This window comes from Pelobates fuscus, chromosome 6 (assembly GCF_036172605.1).
Source record: "Pelobates fuscus isolate aPelFus1 chromosome 6, aPelFus1.pri, whole genome shotgun sequence".
Taxonomy (NCBI): Eukaryota; Metazoa; Chordata; class Amphibia; order Anura; family Pelobatidae; genus Pelobates; species Pelobates fuscus.
The window spans coordinates 286,687,303-286,701,797 of record NC_086322.1 but is presented as its reverse complement, the minus strand read 5'-3'; the positions used below and the strand labels follow the sequence as shown (position 1 = coordinate 286,701,797).

Genomic DNA, 14,495 nt, shown 5'->3' with positions numbered 1-14,495 from the left:
TGCAGGTGTACTGTGATACTCAGAAACCGCAGCATATAGCTAAACAGCAGATGCTAGTGATAATATATTGCAAGGTATAGACACTGGGGATTATGGCGCCAGATACTTAGAATTGGACATGGGTTGTGATACATTGTATGTGCAGCAAAAAATAAATAAAAAATGCTGTTGTAAGGCATTTTGTAGATTAAAAGGCGTACACATAAAAAGTTTTTTACTGGCTGAGTGTCATACTTTGGTACTGGCACTTTATCCAAGTTGTGTAAGGGTAAATATGAGGAGGACCTCCTCACATTACAGTTACACGAAAGGTCAAAGGAGAACTACAAATTACTACCGCTACAAGCAATAACACTGTGTGTGCCAATCAAACGGATGCTCACAATTTGCAAATGCAAAAAAAAAAATAAAAAAATATGTTGAAAAAATACACAAGGGATTATAATAATAATAATTTACTAAAGGGATAATTCAAAGTGACTTCCGAATTTATTGCCACAGTAGCCAAGTCGAAAGAATACCTGAATTAGATCATTTTTCCCAGTTCAAATATTTTGACCATACATTTGAAATTCACTTTGTTACGTACTTGTTAACTGTACTGAGCACAGTCCTCATTTTTGACGGAAAGCCCCATTTTGTCTCGTGTCCTATTTATGAACACACAGGAGAAACGTCTCCGTAAAACGCAGCGCAAGGACATTGTCGCTTGTGAACATGCCAGGGCATTGCCGCCCTCTGCCATTGTTTCAGATTGGCTACCTGCCATGGATGTCTGATAGCCTGGCCTGCATTCACACTGGAGAATCCCATTTTGCACCCCCGTCCTGATTTCACGCCTTACACGTCACAATTTGTAAATTTTACATATTCTGAAAGCATTGTAAGCTTTATTCTTGGTACATTATACACTCTGCAATTTCAGGAAAGGAACATACAGATTCTGGAGTTCGGAATGTCTCTCTTTTGCAAGTTGTCCCTAGTGTCCCCGGGATATAGCAATCATGCCCTGGTTTACCATTTAAAAGAATGGAAGGGAAAACACTTCATATTTACACATACAGGCACATGTATTATGCTATATCATGCCAGCCCGAGGTGATAGACTGACTGTGACCCCCAACCTGAATGCCCACACCCCCACCATTATTCATTATCATTTAGTATTGGAAAATAAATGACTAATATTTCTTAGAAGTCACTTATGGCAAATAGTCCTACTCTTACAGATGCACTATTTTTGTAAGTATCACTGTGTCTGTACGAGGGTGGACATTTAAAAAAAGAATCCAGAATATCCCTTCATAATCAAGTTAACTCAGAAATGCAACACTTGTGAATGCATGTTGCCTTTCCTTAATGGGTCATGTCAACAGGCACAAGGTTTGGAGTAACCTTATATCATTTGATTTGTATGAGTAGTCCAAAGAGGATGTTCATTCAAATAGGTTAAAAGTAATAAATAAAACTATTGTCAATGGCTTATTTTTCATATAATGAAGTACTATCATAATCATCTAGAAACCTGTAGCAAGCCAGATGATGAATCTGGATCATGACAGTATTGAATAGCAAAGTCGAAGCGATATCTAATGGCTCCTGCTAATAAAGACAAATGGTTAGGCTCTGCTGATGATGTGATGATTAATACATTCTCACTGTCACTCTTCTACAAATGTGTCATAAAAAAAATCTGGTGTTCCGTTCAAAAGACATGGCCAGGCCTGGGACCAGAATCCGTATGCTAAAGGGGACATGTTTAAGTTACTAACCCTTCTCCCTTGCTCATCCTGATGCTTTTTAAGCTGCTCCAGCAACTCCTGAAATTCTCTCTCTTTTTCCAGGGCTTCTTGGATGGTAGCTTCATTCTGTTCGGCGTACGCCATGGCCACCACAGCAAGAATAAGGTTGATCAGATAGAAGGAGCCAAGGAATATCACCACCACGAAAAATACCATGTAGGTCTTCCCAGCTGCTCGTAGTGTCTGTAAGGAGAGAGAAGATGGTCATGTTATATATCTGCGACAAATATATTGACTGGTGGGAACATTTACACCACGAGGGACAGCCCAGAAGAAACAAAACTCAAAATGTATGTCACGGTGCAAGTAGAAAACTTGCAAATTTAATAATTATATTTTTTCTGGAATTACTTCTTTTTGAGAAGTGAGATGCATGGCTGTTCTTGGAATGTTATATTGGATTCTAACTCTGCCACTAATTCTTGACTGGGTATTGCGTTAGTTGCTGGTACGTTCTACAAGCCCATACAGCTACATCTAACAGCATCCACCAAACACCAGTGAAGATTAAAAAGAAGCAGATACATTTGTATCTGCAAGCTTGTGGGATGCAATAATAAATTCCAAAACATGGTTGAAGATGTCTTGTTCTCACACCTCTATATGAAGGGTAAAGAAATAGCCCTGGCACAGCCCAGACTAAACAGAGGTTCTGATTGTAGACTGGGAATTCAACCTTAAAGCATTGCCGTAATTAGTCGACTGATCTCTGAATAGTTGAGTTTGACCAACTCCCTGTGAAAAAGAGTGTGCAATCTTAAAGTACTGTCTTAGGTTTCCACCTGTTCTTGGCATCGTCCAGCTTTTTTTCTCCATATGCCAGGATTCTGGAAATGCCCGTAATGCAAAGTTTCCATATGTACTCTTGAAGGAACATATGTTACTGCAGCTACTTTAGAGGGACATTGTAGATACTGGTCACCTCCTGCCATCCCAAATGAAGACAATGTTGGGAGACCCAGCTCCTGAGTATAATTTTGCATCTCCTATGTTGTAAGGGGCTGTCTTCAGTTTGATCCTGATGTTTATTCTATTTATGGGAAGCTGCATTAAGAGTGTTATTTATCCCGCTTAATGCTTTATACAATTTTAAATATTTTCGCTATATGATTTATGAACTATGACATAGTACCTCTTGCACTCTGACAGCCACAATAGCCGTACAGCTTAGGTTGGGAGAATCTTACTTTTGAACCTGGAGGAATCTGGCCTCATTTATTATTTTTATTTATTATTTTTTATTAAAAATAAAAATAATAATTACATTACAAGCATAGATGAAAGAGATTTTTGAATTTAATACCCTTATTCCACACGAAATACCTATATGGGACTTTTTCTATATATATTGTAGATGTTTCTCAATTTTTTTTACAACATAATTCTTATTTTGTATGTAGATTTTTTATATTTACAAAATCTATATGACATCTAAATATATAGGTCCCATATACATATTTTTTTCTTTGTAATGGGGATATATATATATATATATATATATATATTATAATTTTCATTATTATTTATACATATTTTATATATTTTTCTATATTTAAATTTTGTAAATGTATGTTTTTTTTTATATTATATTTTCTTTCCCCATATGTTCTAACCAATTTTTTTTTTCTAATTTTAGATGATATCTATTTATGTATATTAAAATCACAGATAATACACCTTGTGTGTGTATGGGCACTTGCACTTTGGATGAAGTAGTTTAATCAATTATATTAACTCCTTTTTTCTTAGGAAATAATTCTCTTACATTTTTTACAAGCAATATATTTCCTACATATGACATATATATGACTAATGTTTTAATCTTGTCACAAGCAGGAAATAAATGTTCAAGGTGGTCATAGTTAAAATATGGTCTTAATAATATTTAATAATGCACTATAGTATATTTGCATGTTATAATGATTTAGGTCTTAATAAATGGAGACTATACTATTATTTCCATTTTATCTTATTACATGCTTATTCGTTATGTGACCTCATATGGAATCCTACTTGAGCAACTATTGATAATTTTAAGAATACAATTTTATTTATTTATGCACAATTATCATTTACACAGAGGTTTGAAATTCCTTTATATTTTTGTTCTCCACTTATATTTCTTTTTTCCACCTAATAATTACATGTATTGTAGTAGCCTCTGTGTGCATTATTTTGTAACTCATACGTACATACCTCCCAACATTTCAATAGGACATTGAGGGACACTTTCATTTTAGGGGTGTGAATGGGTGTGTGGCCAGGGGCGTGGCTGTTCTGAGAAATTTTAGGTTTAATACTAATAAAAATGTATGCAACTAAAATGTAATTTAGAACAAGAACAATGTATCTTATGTACACAGACTGATTTCTAAATGCATTTATTGTAGTTTAAATACATATTACTGGGAGTATTATTGCTGTGGAGCTCTGTTATACACAGACACATTACTGGGAGTATTATTGCTGTGGAGCTCTGTCATACACTCAGACACATTACTGGGAGTATTATTGCTGTGGAGCTCTGTCATACACTCAGACACATTACTGGGAGTATTATTGCTGTGGAGCTCTGTTATACACTCAGGCACGTTATTGGGAGTATTATTGCTGTGGAGCTCTGTTATACACTCAGACACATTACTGGGAGTATTATTGCTGTGGAGCTCTGTTATACACTCATACACATTACTGGGAGTATAATAGCTATGGAGCTCTGTTATACACTCAGACACATTACTAGGAGTATTATTGCTGTGGAGCTCTGTTATACACTCAGGCACGTTATTGGGAGTATTATTGCTGTGGAGCTCTGTTATACACTCAGACACATTACTGGGAGTATTATTGCCGTGGAGCTCTGTTATACACTCAGACACATTACTGGGAGTATTATTGCTATGGAGCTCTATTATACACTCAGACACATTACTGGGAGTATTATTGCTGTGGGGCTCTGTTATACACTCAGACACATTACTGGGAGTATTATTGCTGTGGAGCTCTATTATACACTCAGACACACCAATAATATGGAGCTCCTAGAAAACAGGGACATTAGGATAGAAAAAGGGACAGAGGTATGTACATATAAGTAAAAAAACATTTTCGGTGCATATATCTATGAACCTCGCTCTAAGAGGGCAGCCATCTTTAAGGCTCTTTGGTCAAAAACTTAGCAAAACCATGAAAGTCAAGAGCTAGCGTGCATTTACAAACCCTGAAATCAGGAACAAGTGAAATGACACTCTGGGACGTATTAGGACCTCGAAGTTGTGCATGATCTTTGCAGGTAAGTAGTGCTTCTAAACAAATATGACTAAAAATGGCCGCCCTCACAGAGCAAGCAAAAAAAAAAAAACAAACATTACAAAATAATGATTACAGAATGATTTTCAGAAGTAAAAAAAACCAAAAAAACTTCAGTTTTCCCCGAAGCGTCTTTGAAATATGCCCATGTAACACAGATCCTGCAATGGTTGCCAATGGCTCGCATGAATTCATGAACAGATAGGACATAAATTCCATGCTCCAAACTGCCGACAATGAAATACGCCGGCCAAGGCACATTCCCCAAGAGATATATTCACAGGTGCATGTGTTAGTCATTTCACTGATGCATAAATCAGTTAGCACTCGGAATGCCATGCCTTGCCAAGGAGCAAACTACTGGGTACAAAAGAAAATCACTTAACTAATGGGGAATTATAGCTCCTCCCTCAAAATAAAATAAATAATAAAAATAAAAAACAAACATGTCTTTTTTTAACTGAAAAAGTCAGGGTTCAAAATATCAAGTTCTACAGTAGTAGCAGGTAGCTATTCTTAAACGTCTCAAAATCTCTTCTCCTGGGGGCCTGTGACTGCCAGGGGCCGCAAACTCCACAGCCTCCCGGCCTCCACAGCCTCCATATGATTTTCAGAACATTTGACAATCTGTGTGCATACTAGGAGCTTTAGTGTACATTGTATGGCTGTGTCCCGCTTTTCTGATGACATAGCGAAGGCCAAATAAGTTATAATTGCTTTAACTAAAAATTTAAAAGTAATTTAGATTTTATTATAAATACATTATAAACGTAAGAATGATTGATGCTTATCATTTTTAAAGGGGAACTTGAAGCACTATAACCACTCCAGCCCATTGTAGTGGTTATGGTGCTGTCCCACGATAAGGAGTCAAACTGTTTTCAACTAGTTTGATGCTTACCAGCCTGGGTGCCTTCTGTCCTTTCAATATGTTTACTATCTAAAGCAGAAGTTCTAAATCCACTTTAGCAATATCAATTTAGTGCATCTTTTCACTTCATTTATTGCCTGAGAGTGTGCATGTATATGTGTGTGTGTGTATCTATCTCTCTGTAGCTCTCCCTGTGTGTCTCTAATTGTGATTCTCCCCCGTGGGCAATGGATATGGCACTTTGTACCAACACAAGGGGGCAAGATGATAACATGGAGGGGCAATATGGTGGCAAATGTGGGTGATAAGTGGGATCACGTTATTGCATATTCAGCAAAAAAATTAAATCAGTTTGAAATTGTGACAAAACTCTGTATTTTTATTTGCCCAGTTGAATTTCCCTGTGTTCGGTAGATGGATCTACTGAACACCGGCCACTCCCCTGGCTCATTAACTTCAAACAAACCACAAACTCAAGTGCTCTCTCTGTGTGGCACGAAAGCAGGCACCGGGACCTGGTTGTCGAGTGTCTGGAACTCTAAGTCGGCACTCGACCTCGCGAACACCGGTAAATTCACACGAACACCTGCTTCTTTCCACGACAAGCCAGGAGAGCACTGTTCGGTAGGATTGTTCGTACGAACAAGGCAAACAATCGTTACCTATGAGCCAGGGGAACCGTTCGTCTTTTTGTTCGTTTTGGAACTCCCGAAATTTACATTTACCTTGGTGGCGATACAGCTGTGTTCGTGGGATCTGAGTGCTATTTGGACATTATTTGGACATCTTGGGTGAACAGATCCAGGCTATCCGGGGATATAATATTTGTGGGGGTTTCTCTATGTCTTATATGTATTTTGGGGTATTTTACGTTTCATGATTTTTACCTCAAGTGGCTGTAGATAATTAGTTTAAGCAAAGTACACTAAATTTTCTCACAAACACAGAGACGCCTGGGAGTGTCTTTGGCGTGTTTTGGGTGTGTTGCGGGAGTGTTATGCTATGTCCTTGCTTGAGACCCCTGACTGGGGGTCTGTGTATATAAGTAGACCACCTGGCCATAATAAAACATTCCTGTTGTACCCTTCATCAAGTTTCAACTAATGTTTCGGTATGCGAATGACAGACCGCTTAATTTATTCTCACGATCAGCTTGGATTTAGGGAAAGTATGAATCAGCGTACTATGTGAACGGGCTATAATCACTAAGCCTCTAGCATTTCGGAAGTGTGTGAACGAACGTACTCCATGAAGTACAGGAGGTTCGTTACAGAACACTTTGAATCCCCAACCATTTACACTACAGTGAATAACCCTGCTTGACAGTTATTGGGACACTCCAGAACCCTTAAGCACTTTACCGTGCTGAGATACTTTATATGTGAAGTGTGTGTCCCCTTTTTTCATTTTACAAAAAAAGTGCAGATTTCAATAAAAATGGGCACTTTTATAAATTAACCTTGTTACACCCCCCTGGCTGTCAATCAGACAACCAATCCTGTTACTTCCTGGTTGTTTAGCTTAGTGGAACTAAACTCAAGTGGCAGCAAGTGCCCTGAACAAGTATAGTTCAAACTTTAGTTCCAAGCATTTAAAAAAAGAAACAATTCAGAGAAACATGTTTTTACCGTGTGTTCGGAATATAGGATTTTCTTTACCCAGAAATCAACTGATTTGTCGTCACTGATGACACTTACCAGCTGGAATAAATTCTCCCAATAATCCTGGGTCATCAATCTGAAGAGTGCAAGGAAGGCCCAGCTGAATGAGTCGTAGCTTGTATAACCATAGTTTGGGTTTCTCCCAGTTTTTATACACATGAAACTTTCTGGACATTTCCTGTTAATAGAGCAGAAAGAATTAAAATGCAGAATTTTGTTTCATAAAATGGGAAATAGTTTAAATAGTTAGTGATGCTGTAAAATCCATTATAATTAGCAGAATTATTGTTCTTATTCTGATCATCATTTGCGTTCTATTGGAGAAGACCACGTATCTTTAAAATATTTGGTTCTTTGGTGAAACCTTTTCTTTTTCTAATTTATGCACCTTCTCAGAGAAATATATATATTAACATTAGAGTGAAAATTCAGAATTAATTCAAAGTGAATTTCAAATTTTTCAAATGTTCTAATTTTTTAGCCAAACTGAAAAAATTCTCTAACTCTAGCTACTTTGCCTTAAATTTGAAATTAACTTTCAATTCTCGCTTTAGTAAATGACCATAAGAGTTTTTTTAAATTCATCATATCAGGTGCACAATAATTTACTTAGAAGCCATTTTTATATCTTTACTACCCTTTCTGCAAAAGAACCGAGAACAAAACCATATATTTGCTTGTAGAAGGTCAAACGTTCTTTCTTCTCATCTCAAATTATGATACATCATCTATAAAGACTCTCCAAAAATCCTTCCCATTTCACGCCGTGTTCTTGAGAGTCATATTAGAAATATCCATGTATCGTGTTCCGAGCCTGAATATGATCTATGTATTTCCAACCTTACATAACTTATTGTCCAGGGTGTTTACGATCTGGTTACATATACAATTCTCTTAATTATGCTTGTGAAAACTGTTCTCTTCACCAGCATGCTATACTTCAGGAATACAATTGATCCAACACGCAGTATTAGTATCACACTTAGGAATAAGGATAACGTCTAACCGGACCTTAAAATGGCCGGACTTAACGTACCAGAGAATAGTCGAGATACTAGCCGAGGTCAGGAACACAGAACAAAACACAGTTGCAAGGAATAGCCAATAATCAGGGATATCAGAATTCAGGGAAGTCAGAACAAAGCCAAAGTCAATAACCAAAGGAACACGATCAGGAACACACTCTCGGATAACCAGCAAAGGGAAACCACGACAAGGCAAGGAGTAGAAGAAATTAGTGAGTTTAAATATCCCTCTTGAGAATCCGATTGACCCCAAAACGTGAGCGCACGTCCTCTGCGTGACGTCACCCACACATGGACGTCACTACCACCGGGGACAGACGTGGGGTTACATAACAGTGTGCATTCGCAGTGGCTGGCGTCCACCAGCATGTCGCGAAACCCCGGCCTTATGGCATAGGACCGGCGAGCAGCACATCTCCTACTCCTGGAAAGGTAATTTATGTTGTGCGTAGCATATGGAGAGGATGTATACGTGACACATACTGTCTATTGATTTAGATTTTCTAATTCCTCTTACAGCACAGGCATTGCTATGGGTGGGCTTGAGGGGCTTGAGGGGCTGAAGCTACGGATTTGGCGCTTTTGGAGATCCCCGGATCTCTACAGTTTGTGGAGCGGGCAGAGGGACATTAGTGTTTATTTTTTTTATTTTACATCAGGCTGCTGCTTTTCAAAGCAGTAACCTATTATAAAAAGAATGATCAATAGTACCATGCTCCGCCACGGTACTTAGAAGGAGGGGGTGGTGGCCCCCAGTTGACCGTCAGTCATGTAGCATGGTAGAATTACTTTGAATACCTGGTTGTTTCTGATTCTGCTTTCATTGAGACCTCAAAGAACATCAGCAAAATGCTATGCATGGGTAGAGGAGAAGAAAGGACATAACATAATAATATGTAGATGAAAATCTGTTCATATGATATCTATTCCCCGCGGGTGAGATCTCCAATTTCATTTAAAAAATATAAAAAAAAATTTAAGCCATTTTAAAAGCACTAATGCAAAATGCCTTTAGGTCCTAGTATTTAATGTTACATTAATGATTTATTTATTGATTTGTGTATATCAGTGGGAAAAATACTTTAAAAGGCATTATTACTTTAACTTTTTTTGTTAATAAAGCTAGTCACTCTACAGAAGCAGAAATATTGATACAAGAGAGAGTGATGTTACCCATTGATCGCTGATATGTAGAATAAACAGGAGCTTTGCATCTCCCAAGGTACTAAGCAGTTAGAGGTCTAGAATAAAGAGCCCCATGGACTTGTTTTGTCTTTCCTTTCATTGCACGGGCTCTACTACACTTAGATGGTTCCATGATATCACGTTATACTATACATGGGCATGTTAGAAAATGTGGGAGGTTTTTGGTCCATATTGACCCGTACGAAAACAAAAGAATGTTTTGAGTGAATCGGGATTCGTCCATATGGCATTTGGGTTCGGACAAATTTCAGCGATGTAATTGTTTCGTGAAAACAATTTGGATGTACCCAAATGGCGTGAATATTGGCCAATCAGTGTACTGAAAGATATAGATTTTTTTTACTCTTCCTCCTTTTTTTATCTCTATAGGTCAATTCTTCTTGATCTGTGACTAGGTCGACCAGAGAGTTTCTCCTAACCATTTAGTTAAAGGAACACTATAGTCACCTAAATTACTTTAGCCAAATAAAGCAGTTTTAGTGTAGAGATCATTCCCCTGCAATTTCACTGCTCAATTCACTGTCATTTAGGAGTTAAATCACTTTGTTTCTGTTTATGCAGCCCTAGCCACACCTCCCCTGGCTATGATTCACAGAGCCTGCATGAAAAAAAACTGGTTTCACTTTCAAACAGATGTAATTTACCTTAAATAATTGTATCTCAATCTCTAAATTGAACTTTAATCACATACAGGAGGCTCTTGCAGGGTCTAGCAAGCTATTAACATAGCAGGGGATAAGAAAATCTCAATTAAACAGAACTTGCAATAAAGAAAGCCTAAATAGGGCTCTCTTTACAGGAAGTGTTTATGGAAGGCTGTGCAAGTCACATGCAGGGAGGTGTGACTAGGGTTCATAAACAAAGGGATTTAACTCCTAAATGGCAGAGGATTGAGCAGTGAGGCTGCAGGGGCATGTTCTATACACCAAAACTGCTTCATTAAGCTTAAGTTGTTCAGGTGACTATAGTGTCCCTTTAATAAAATAATTTAATGACTGCTCCCAGCCGTCAAACATCTTATTTTCCATCAATCATCTTTCTCTTGGTGCCATGGACAAAACGCCAGATCACAAAACAGAAAACGATTTTCTATATTGTCCATTTCGTTTGTATTCTAAATTCGTCCATATAGTGTTTCAAAGTTTTGGAATTCGGATGAACCAATGATCGCCCAAAATTCAAACAAATCACAATTTGTTTGAAACCGAGTGCACAAGTCTACTATCTATAATACAACAGAGATCTAAGACCGATCACTGCTTCCATTGCATTCTTCATGGAATCCTCATCTAATTGTTCAAAAATCAATCCTCTACAATGCTTTCTAGAAATCTGACACTATATTAAATATGACTGACTCGCATGATTGTATTATCTTCAACTCTACAATACTGGAGGATACGCTGTATACAATTTTAGAATTTTCCAGCTCATTCGACTGTAACGAAAAAAACAAATGCAAAAAACAGAGATTCTAATTAATATATTCACTAGACCGAAAATTTTAGTGAGTTGATAGCCAAAAGTTTAAAATGAAGGACAAATTATCCAAATTGGGAGAACGTTTTGAGAAACTTTTTGCAGTTGTGCCTTTTTATAGTTCATAAGTTAATGAATAATGTTTTAAGTAAAATATAAAAAAAATATAAAAAAAAATAAGCTCACCCACTGTCGCTGTTGTTCCCGCAAAGTAGGGCATCATTTGATCCCTCCAGGAAGTAGAAATTTGCTTTCAGCATTCAGAAAGACAGGAAAAAACAATTAGTATTATTTATTTATAATTGCACAAATTTCATGAACATTAGAGTACACGACATTAATCTGATCATCATAAGGCAATGCCTTCCTTTGCTCTTACTTTCATTATTGAGGTAGGACGACCAGTCAATGGTAACATTCTGAAACATGTCGATACTGTCATAATAGTCTGAATAAAAGCCCATTCCACTGTCATCGGTAGCATTTACAGTCGTGCTGGCGAAGTACTGATGTTCTTCCAGTGATGGTGGCCATCGGACACATTTTTGTTTCAGGTTTCCCATGAATAGCTGAAGTCCAATCAGCGCAAAGACAGCAAGACAAAAGACTGTAAGAATCATCACATCTGCAAGTTTCTTCACTGACTGGATAAGTGCACCAACAATGGTCTTCAACCCTAGGAGTGAGAAAATAATAATTATAGTAAGCTAAGTCTAAAGGTCCATCCAGTCGACAGTAGCTGCGGAATGCGTTGGCACTATATAAATAGTTGTAATTGTTAGTTGACTCCGAGATCCCATCCAGTAACTCATGAATACATTGTTGCACAAACCCATTTTACGTTTGGTCTTCTCGAACCATCTGAGAAACGTCAAAGGATCAAAGAGACATTTGATAGTAGCATTACTTTACTAAAACAGCACGGTAAACTGTTTTCTAGTGTATCATAGTAACATAGCAATGTAGGTTCAAAATAAAAACTGGTCAAGTTGATCATGTGCAACCTTTTTGACCTTCCATACTCCCCCCCTCCAAAAAAAAGAATGAAATGAGACAAGGGACCGGTTCATTCAGTTTAATTACAGTGCTAAATAATGATGGCTAAGCAAATGAATAGATGTGCAGAATATTTTTTACATAGCACAGATTAATTGAAATTAGATCATAACAGCTAATTTATACAAAATTAAGTCCTGTGCTCAAACTCCCACTACTCCTGGGCGGCAGCAGTGACTGTTGTACACAGCCCCCAAAACATATAATAAAAACCAAAAAAGCTACTTGTGCATTATCCCAAGTCCCTATGCACACATAAATAACTGGAGGTGTTTAGTATCACTCCAATGGCAATATAGGTTGCCTTGACTTGGCAGGTGAGCTTACACCTTAATGGGCATTGGTGTGATACTAAAAAAAACACTGCAGTTATTTAAATGTGCATAGGGATTTGAAATAGATCATGTATGTCTAGCTGTCACAATGTTCCAGTACATCTTACTTCGTTAGAGCTGGGCAAAAAATATCAGCAAGTTCTAGCTGCGGTAGAAAACAGAACAGAATAAATTACGGTAATCATCAAACAAGTAAAAAAAATATAGGTTTATATTTGATTGGATATGTCCTGATATGACGTTTCTTTTCACTGCCTAACTTCCGTAGGTGATAGAGACTGGACCCTAGCCATCACCAAAATTATAATGGCAAGTAAAACATCTACCATGAGACCATAGGCACGCACTTAACTCTTCCAACATGACAAACAATAAACATCAAACAATTTCAAGAATCAACTAGTCAACACTTGAATGAAGAAATATGGGATTCTCTCTCTTCTTTTAAGGTCAGTGAATTAGTTGCATTCATTTCTGATGTACTTGCAAGTTGTTCACACTATCTGAATCTAGTGTGACTTGGAACATCAAGACCTAAGTATCAAAGTACATCCAACAAGTTTATGAAATCATAAGCATCTTAATTGGTGCAGTGTGGCCTGCGCCATGGGGTTCTAACACTTTTCTGTGAGAAGCTTCAAATTAGATTAGATTAGATAGAGATTTCCCCACAGGATGATCGTAGAAGAAAAGAAACAGCCTGGGACAGTGCGGTGAGACTGGGACAGCGCGGTGAGACTGGGACAGTGCGGTGTGACTAGGACAGCGCGGTGAGACTGGGACAGCGCGGTGCGACTGGGACGAAGCTGTATAAAAAATAAGCTTAATTCTTTTTTTTATTTTAAAAGTGGAGGCTCAATAACCTTAACCCCTTAAGGACACATGACGTGTCTGACACGTCATGATTCCCTTTTATTCCAGAAGTTTGGTCCTTAAGGGGTTAAAATGCAGAGCAATAGTAGTGTCGTAAAAATATTTATATACTTAGTAACGTTAGTGTTACTTTAAATGAAAGTTTTATTTAAGCACTGATCTGTATACGATTTATAAGTTTCAGATATGTCATGGCTAAACCTGAGATTGATGAGACTTTCAGGATTAAAGGGATACTTCAAGCACCATAAGTACATCACTAACTTGAAGTAGTGATGGTGCCTGCAGTCTGTTTGTGCAGGGATTTGCTATGTAACGCTTCACATATTGAGTTTAACCCCTCTTCCGCTGAATATGAAACTCGAGTTTCAGCAGCATAATTGAGGTGACTTTAGCCAGCCTGGAACAAAAGTTAATGATAATTTTGTGCATACTGATGGCATCTGTCATCAGTACTTGAAGCATGCTGGCGTCAAGCAAACAATGGCACCATAGTCTCCTCCCTCCAGTTGTGGGGGGGAGGGGGCAGGATAGGTAGGGTTTCTCTAACATAAAACCGTGATCTCCTAAAACACAATTTTTGTGGTTGGAGTAACCCTTTAACTGCATATTAAAGGAAAACTATAGGGTCAGGAACACAAACATGTATTCCTGACCCTATAGCGTTAAAACCACCATCTAGCCAAAGTGGCTTTCACTTGCCTCTCTAAATATAGCAAAATCTTACTTTTATTCCAGACTGCTCCTGCTGGCCCTGCCTCTGATCTACCTGCTTGGCTGACATCATCAGAAGTGATTCTCTCAACCACAATGCTCTTTCACGTAGAACAGCATTGGATTCGCTGAGGCTGTGTAGTAGGCAGATCAGGGGCAGAGCC

The 14,495-nt window shown here is 37.9% G+C and overlaps 1 protein-coding gene across 1 annotated transcript in view; it reads right to left on the bottom strand.

Moving 5' to 3' along the window:
- SCN4A (sodium voltage-gated channel alpha subunit 4) overlaps positions 1 to 14,495 on the bottom strand; it is a 141,951-nt gene that overhangs the window by 44,505 nt on the left and 82,951 nt on the right. Inside the window, exons 7-10 of the mRNA XM_063459375.1 lie at positions 11,733 to 12,029; positions 11,540 to 11,603; positions 7,680 to 7,821; positions 1,773 to 1,985 (exon numbers count right to left, since the gene is read on the bottom strand). Coding sequence (XP_063315445.1) covers positions 1,773 to 1,985; positions 7,680 to 7,821; positions 11,540 to 11,603; positions 11,733 to 12,029 — 716 coding nt within the window. The remainder of the gene's footprint in view (positions 1 to 1,772; positions 1,986 to 7,679; positions 7,822 to 11,539; positions 11,604 to 11,732; positions 12,030 to 14,495) is intronic.